The sequence below is a fragment of the Montipora foliosa genome, unplaced genomic scaffold (genome assembly GCF_036669935.1).
Source record: "Montipora foliosa isolate CH-2021 unplaced genomic scaffold, ASM3666993v2 scaffold_410, whole genome shotgun sequence".
Taxonomy (NCBI): Eukaryota; Metazoa; Cnidaria; class Anthozoa; order Scleractinia; family Acroporidae; genus Montipora; species Montipora foliosa.
In genome coordinates this window covers 547,501-555,000 of record NW_027179713.1, presented here as the reverse complement: position 1 = coordinate 555,000, position 7,500 = coordinate 547,501, and the positions used below count along the sequence as shown (strand labels likewise).

The window sequence follows — 7,500 nt, the reverse complement described above, 5'->3', positions numbered from 1 at the left end:
AACGGCAACAATCCCATAGTAATGGATTACTCATTGGAATTACTTTTGTAATCATTTCCTTTGTGTTATGAATCTACTCCATGCAAATAGATTACTCGTGCGTTATGGCAACTCGTCCATAGAATAAATTTTCGACCCGTACAATAAATTCGCGATCAAAACTAAATTCGATATTTTCTGTGTAAACCCGCAGTGTCTTCCACCAAATTTGGGCCTTACAGTCATTCAGTGTATTTGCTTTAATTCTCTCGTGTTTAATTAACATCATCTGGTTCAGTAAGAAACCGTAAAATTTACAACTGCTAGCGCTAAAGCTTGGACATGCGCAAAACCGTGAAACTGTCCCTTTAACCACACGTCTGGACAAGCTAAGGCTTATGGACTTTAATTGTGAGCACACAGTGTTTGATCCAAGAGGCGAAATATCCCACAAGAATTTCTTTAACCCATTGGCATCCAAACCGGCCGAAACCGGCCAGACTTTATTTTACTCTGTCTAACGCCAGACGATTTAATTTTACTCGTCGTTGGGGTACCCCTGGGAGTCAATGGGTTAAAATGGTTCTGAATTATAATTAGGTAAGAAATGGAAAACATTCGAGACCAGAGTAGCTCAAACGATGTTATTTGCAAACGGTTCAGTTATTATTAAGTCAGTAAACATACACCAGCAAAAACTTTAAACGTTTTACTGAATTAACAGAAAACGCTTATCACAATGTAATGTTCTCTTTAAACAAACGAACCACACAATAGATAATCATAGCAGTGATTACCTTAATCCAAAAACGATCTATGAAAAACAGTTCTTGATAGAAGAGAGCATTGCCTTCGCGAGTGAGAAAGAGTTTTTCAAGACGTTGTCCAGGTTTTACAATATTTCCAAGCTTGGATGTTTTGACTTTGTAAACAGTCCCGTTAGTACATTTCGAGTGGGATTGGTTACTAAGGCACTTTTGCAACTTCGAGTTGCTGCGAGCAAATATGAGTACCGGTAGGTCCCTGTAGGGGAAGCAACTTGTAACGACAGAGTTGCCAAGCACAACACACAACCACAGAGAAGACCCTAAATACCTTAATTCACCGATGGGAAGCAATTAGCAGCCAATACGTGTGGGTTTAGCTCGAGCAAGAGGTCTCAAAAGCCATGTGTTTCAACATAAATCCAGGAGAAGCCGCGCACCAGTGGCTCAGTTGGTTGAGCATCGGGCTGTCATGCGGGAGGTCGTGAGTTCGACTCCGGCCGGACCAACACTAAGGGGCCTTAAAATAACTGAGGAAAAAGTGCTGCCTTTGTAATTACACCAGCAAATGGTTAGACTTTCAAGTCTTCCTGGATAAGGACTATAAACCGTAGGCCCCGTCTCACAACCCTTCAATGTTCATAAACTCTGTGGGACGTTAAAGATCCCACACACTAGTCGAAAAGAGTTGGACATGTAGTTTCCGGTGTTGTGGTTTGGCCTTTCCTTCAGCAATGTGGTCGGTTTGACGTAATCTTCTGAATGGACTACTGGTCGATGAGACAACATAACAGCAAAACAGAGAGTAGTCAAATTGAAGGAGTCCAAGTGCTGAAACTGGTAAACTAAACGAACGCGAACGTTGAACTTTTAACGGCTGAAACTGCGGGTCGCAAACACCGCGGGCGTTGGTTGGCTCTAACAAACGCCCGCGGTATTTACGACCCGCAGTTTCAGCCATTTTGAAGTATTCGTTAGTTTCCACAATTTAGAGCAAAAGAGAGACTGCTTGCAGTCTAAGTCATAGATCTTAAGGTCCCTAGTTATGATAGGGGGAGGCGAACGAAAAAGGAAAATCACTGTTACTTCATTGAAACCAGGAGAAAATATGGGTAAAGAAGGAGACGCCCAGTCGAGCTGTTCAGTTATTTTTAAGCACCGGATATCTTCTGATCGGGCTGTTAAAATATCAGTTGGGAATTTCAGCAACAACGGCAATGTCAACGCAAGCGTCACTCCAAAGAATAACTTAGCACTCGCGTAATTAATTCCCGATTATTCCATCTTGTGCACGTTGTACAATATGGTGCGAATAGTTTAAAAGTAAGGGTAGACAATGAACAATTCCATGATTAATACTGTAGAAACAGACAACTTTTTTGAAAGACATGTTTTGGCATGCTTATGCCATCATCAGTTTAATGAGTTCCTAAGTGTGAACAGTTATAAAGTCTACGGGTAGATGAAAAAATTATTATAACATGACGTAATAAAAAAGCGGGTAGTAATTACAGCGTGACACCAAAGATCAAGGTGTAAGCTAAAACGTGAGAAAAGTGTTGTAATGCTGCAATTGGTTGTTAAGTTCAGGTTTGATCTTATTTATATAAAAAGCTTCTTTGAGTTTTTTATCAATTGAGCTGCTGCCAGAATCCAAAATACTAAAGCATGAAGGGGAGTATTTGTTCTTACATAAAGGGGATGTGTTGAAATGCTTAAAAATATGCGAGTTTTTATCGCTTTCCGTGTGTTCCTTTATCCCGTAATTACTACCCGCTTTTGTATTACGTCATGTTGTAATAATTTTTTCATCTACCTGTAGACTTTATAACTGTTCACACTTAGGAACTCATTAAACTGATGATGGCATAAGCATGCCGAACATGTCTTTCAAAAAAGTTGTCTGTTTCCTACAGTATTTATCATTCTTGCTACTATTGCGATCTTATGGAAATTCCATGACTGTTGCATGCTCACGTTGTCGTCAAAACCTAAAGTTTTGTGCTTTCTCATTGTTGTTTTGTGGAGTCCGAGTACGGCAAAGAAATGTACTGAAATGCGTGGCAAATTAACTGAATATTCTTGCTTTGTGGAGTCGTAGTTGATTCAACACCCTAGTCACGACCACAGCCCTAACACACAATACAAGGATCACATTCCATCAAGGTATGTTATTCGTGGGTTCAAACTATAGTCAACGTGTAATGTGATAGGCTATTTACAAATAGGTCTTATCTCTTTACAACCTCTAATTTCAGTCGAACGGAATAGGACACAGCTCTATTGTGCCAAGGATTAGGCTCCATTGGTCTGTGTATATATTTGGTGCCCACTGTTTTCTAAACCAATTACAAGAGCCATTGTAAAAGCTGCTTCCAGACCCTCGAAAAATGGGCCTTTTGTTTAGCGTTGTTCTTGCACTTGAAAATAGTGTATTGTTCAAGAAGAAACCCTCAAGCATGCTAATGGTTGTAATTTCGTTTTTGATGAAAAAGAACTCATATGCTTTAATTAACGCTACACACTATTAACAATTCGAGTTTGCGGTTCCAACTAGCTATTAGAGTTAAACTAGTCATTCCGCTAATGTTATAATTGACTTGAAAGACTTGAACAGATAATGGATAATTGAGCCCATCAGATTGGCAACGTGATACCTAACTCCTGTGCACAAATGGGTAATTAGATATAACCATAAAGAAGAGATGATATTTTTTCAACGGTGACTTGGGGGATACTCTTAAAAATCCGAGTGCTCCTTTGCAGGATTTTGAAGGAGTCGTACCTACGGCCTTTCGATTACTAGTTCGGATGCTCTACCATTAAGTGAATGGAAACTCGCGGGAGCTAGGCCATCAAACTAGGTTCAGGGGACAGTTGTCCTGCTATACGGGGTAAGACTGATACCACGTTATCAAATTCCCAAGCATTAAAATTAAGCAATAGACCACAGGTTTTTATGATTTAGAGGCTGAAAAACTACGCGGGATGTTGGAAGAACATGAGTATTCTTCCAAAATCCCTCGTGCTTTATCATGCCTCTAAACCATAGAAACTTGTGGTCTATTGATTTTGTATAATAATTCAGAAGACGCGCGAAGTTTCCACGAATTTACTGGCACAATAAACCTAGCTAATTGACCAAACAGAGCGCGCGCATTGATTATATAAAGTGTTTTAAGAAACCTTTTTGTACCATTTCCTTGTTCCAGCTCCTCGATAAACTCCATTCTGTTTCTTGGTACTTCGTAATTTACCAAATTTGGATTTGAGCAGTAATTAGAGTGCTGATCAAAGATGGGGTTGCTCAGAAGCTTATCCGCATCTACAGGATATTTGAAGTTTTGCAGCTGCATCTTGCGGCAGCGGTACAGAATGATGGCTGCTCCGACAATCAATAAAACGGCAACTGCAGCAAACCCAAGCACCAAAACAAATCCGGTGCCACTGAAGAATCCTTCAGAACGGACGCTTGCTTCAACTAGGAGAAAAAACAAAAAAGGAATCTCTGAAAAGGACGATTGGCTGCACGCATCGTCTCACGGTACTTGTGGAAGTTGGGAACAAATCAAGTCTTGAACGGGATTCGAACCCATAACCATGCGATTGCGCTGCATTTGCTCTACAATTTGAGCTATAAAGCCAACTAATTAAGAGGTTGTCAATTGCGAGTTCAAGTTGTATCCAGCTAGAAAAATACTTTCATTCATGCTCTAATTGTATAGCTGCATCAAAATCCAATATTGCCAACAGATGTATTTTTTATTAATTTTTGCCAACAATCCATATTTAAAATTAATTGGATAGTTTTAGCTGGAACGTTTACTTCAGCTTTGGACAAATCGTCCAAGAAAATCTTGATACTTTACATCAACGATAAATAACAGAACCGAGTATTGGCCAATCAAGTTGCAACTATTACGGAACTTAAGGACGGTGCCTACTAACTCAAAGGTATGTTTGCGCAGTTTACTGAATATGCAAGAAAAGCAGATCTTAACTACTGTTATTGAAATCCAAAAAGAAAATTGGGGGTAACCACGCATTTTTGGAAGATAATTAATCAACAATATTTGCAAAAAGCTTTAAAATACAAAGCAACGTGTGGCGTTCTTTTCCAAATTGAAGCTTACTTATCTCTGAAAAATGCGTGGTTACCCCAATTGCATACTGAGATCACGTACTAAGTTCTGCTTTCCTGCCGCCTAGTTTTGAGCCGCGCAAAAATATCCCTGTATTAATAAGCATCAGCCATAGGAAATTCGAGTATCTCGAGATGCGCAGAACGTATGCACAATAACAATAGCAGGTACCGTCCTTAAGCAGCTTTGTGGTTTTTCTCACATTTTTAAAAAACTTATAGTCTCTAATAGTGAGAACAAACCGGTTTTGGAAGCTATATAATTAATGGGCAACAGGACTACATGCGTGTCCAATTTGGAAATAATTGGATTCAAAAAATTCCTTGGACTGCTAAATTGGACTCGGTCCGTCCTCAGAATTTTTCTCATCCAATTATTTCCAAATTGGACAGCATGTAGTCCTATTACATGTACAAATACATGTATATTCTAAATTCTTTTCAGCCTAGAATTTCTGCATGCGAGAGAGCTCTAGAGTACATGTATTTAAACTCCGTTAAGATAGTGGTCATAGTGAACTGAGAAAACCGGTTGAACTAGTTCACAAACAGTAAAACGTAACCGTACGCCTGTACACCTGCAATTTCTACCACGAGCCATTTTAATTTTATAACGCCCTGTTTGAAAAAACAGCACCGTTTGGGTGCCAGAGAGCATAGAGCGGGAAGTCTGTGATCGTACGCGTATACTTGAAACGTGCTACATGTATATTTGGAGAAAATCGCATCCCTGATTTGTTCCCTTAACGAATAATTTCTAATAACGAAACTTGAATAAACAGTTTTTAAGTAAGAATGTGATAAGCATGCAAACTCCACGAACGTTCGTTTTGTATCGTGATTTGTGTAGATGGTTTTTACCTGACGTCACAGCAGCCATGTTGGTGCACAGAACAATAAAGAAAAGAATTTGGGAATTTGACAACATTTGCTGTTGTTTTGTGCACCAACATGGCCGTCTAATCACGTGATTGAAAACCATCTATAGATTATACCTGGCACCCGAACACTGGCGTTCCATTGGCTGTCACCTTCATGAATTATTACTGCCAACAATAACCAACTTACAGTATTTATTCACAAGTGATCAGCCTACCTTTTGGAACTGTAATAAAGGCTGTTTTCGAGTCAACGGCAACAAGATTTTGTGCTTCACATTTAACAGCTGTCTCGTCCTTACTGATCGTAATAGTAAGATTGGACATATTGTAATCTAAGGGGTTTTGGTGGTTTGTTCTCTCATCCACCAGCCACCTGTGAAAACATTAACATTGAGGGTAAGTTAATGGTACAGCATCAATACAGCCAAATGTCTAAATATAAATATCCTCAAACGTACTTTGAATTCTTTTTCGGAAATGACGTTTTTGTCGGCGTTGCCGTTGCCGTGGTGCCGTTGTCCTTGTGTAACGCGGTTTTATTTCCTTTATTCGGAAAGACCACAAAGTCCACTTTTTAAAGAACCATGTATTCCTTTCATTAATAATTATTGATAAAATTGGCTTGTCCAAGCAGGATTTGAAAACCTTCCTTGTCTGCCAAGCCATTTGGGTGAACGGAAGTCCAAACCACCTTAAATAGGTTGCGATTTCAAATGATGCGGAATTGTAGACCCAGAATTGCAGTTTAAGGTTTAACCACAACAAGAGATTGTTCATATGCATGAAATACAAATCAAAGGTGAAAGAGAGTAGTGATGCTCGCACTTACAGTATCTGCACAATTTTAGCAATTGTATCTCTTATTGACACCTGAAAAATTCTGGTGGCTTCAACGGCCCAGCACCTCTGCGATGCCGTTGCAATACTTTACCAACTGAGCTATGAAGCCACTCAGTTGGGAGCAGGTCAATTTGTTAGGCTCATGTGTTTCCTTGAAAGGACTCGGTTGGGTGAATGAAATACCTGTATATATTTGAAGTGTGGGTTATAGATGAAAGCGAGCTGACTGAAGTGATTCTCGCTCTTATCAGATCAATCTTGTATAGTGCTGTTATTCATGCAGCATGAGTGAATGAAATTAAGTATATAAGATACCTTATTAACGGCTCGGGATATCCAACAGCAGCACATGTCAGTGTAACACTATCTCCTTTTTCTGCCGTCAAATTCTTTGGCGGTACGACTATCAAAGGTGCAGACGACCCAGGCTGGGTTGTGGTAGTTTCTGTTGGCGACAAAACTGTTGTTAGTTTAACCTCTCATGTTTTATAAAGAATTACAGTCGGTTCCTCACGCAGTTTCGGCCACTCCTAAGTTGATTTGCCAACGCCTGTATATAACTAGAAGCAAACAATTGCAAGTAAGACTTGAATGTTACGGAAAATGAAAACAAGCTCAAGGTTGATGTGACTCAACTCTTGAGGATTTCATCCACAATACTCGTTAAGACCCAATATTAATACTAATTGATATTAGTGCTATCCTGGAAACTCCTTTGAGGATACTGTAGCCAAATCTGTAGGTTACCAATGATGTTAACAAAGCATGATAGAGAGGAAACTGCTGGCAAGGCAGACCTCAGGACAATACAAGTAAATCAGTCTTTATAAACAAGGATTTTCACTTGATTTTATCCAAAGTGTAAAATTAGACAAGAGATCTTGCTACATGTATC

General features: G+C 39.5%; 1 protein-coding gene across 3 annotated transcripts in view; it reads right to left on the bottom strand.

Moving 5' to 3' along the window:
- The window catches only part of LOC137988192 (fibroblast growth factor receptor-like 1), a 61,185-nt gene that overhangs the window by 8,681 nt on the left and 45,004 nt on the right, over positions 1-7,500 (bottom strand). For all 3 annotated transcript variants that reach the window (XR_011120751.1, XM_068834243.1, XM_068834242.1), the window contains exons 6-8: positions 6,921-7,050; positions 5,981-6,138; positions 3,940-4,224 (exon numbers count right to left, since the gene is read on the bottom strand). Coding sequence is in view for 2 of the 3 variants with exons in the window: in XM_068834243.1 (XP_068690344.1) it covers positions 3,940-4,224; positions 5,981-6,138; positions 6,921-7,050 (573 nt within the window). In the remaining variant the exon portion in view is untranslated. The remainder of the gene's footprint in view (positions 1-3,939; positions 4,225-5,980; positions 6,139-6,920; positions 7,051-7,500) is intronic.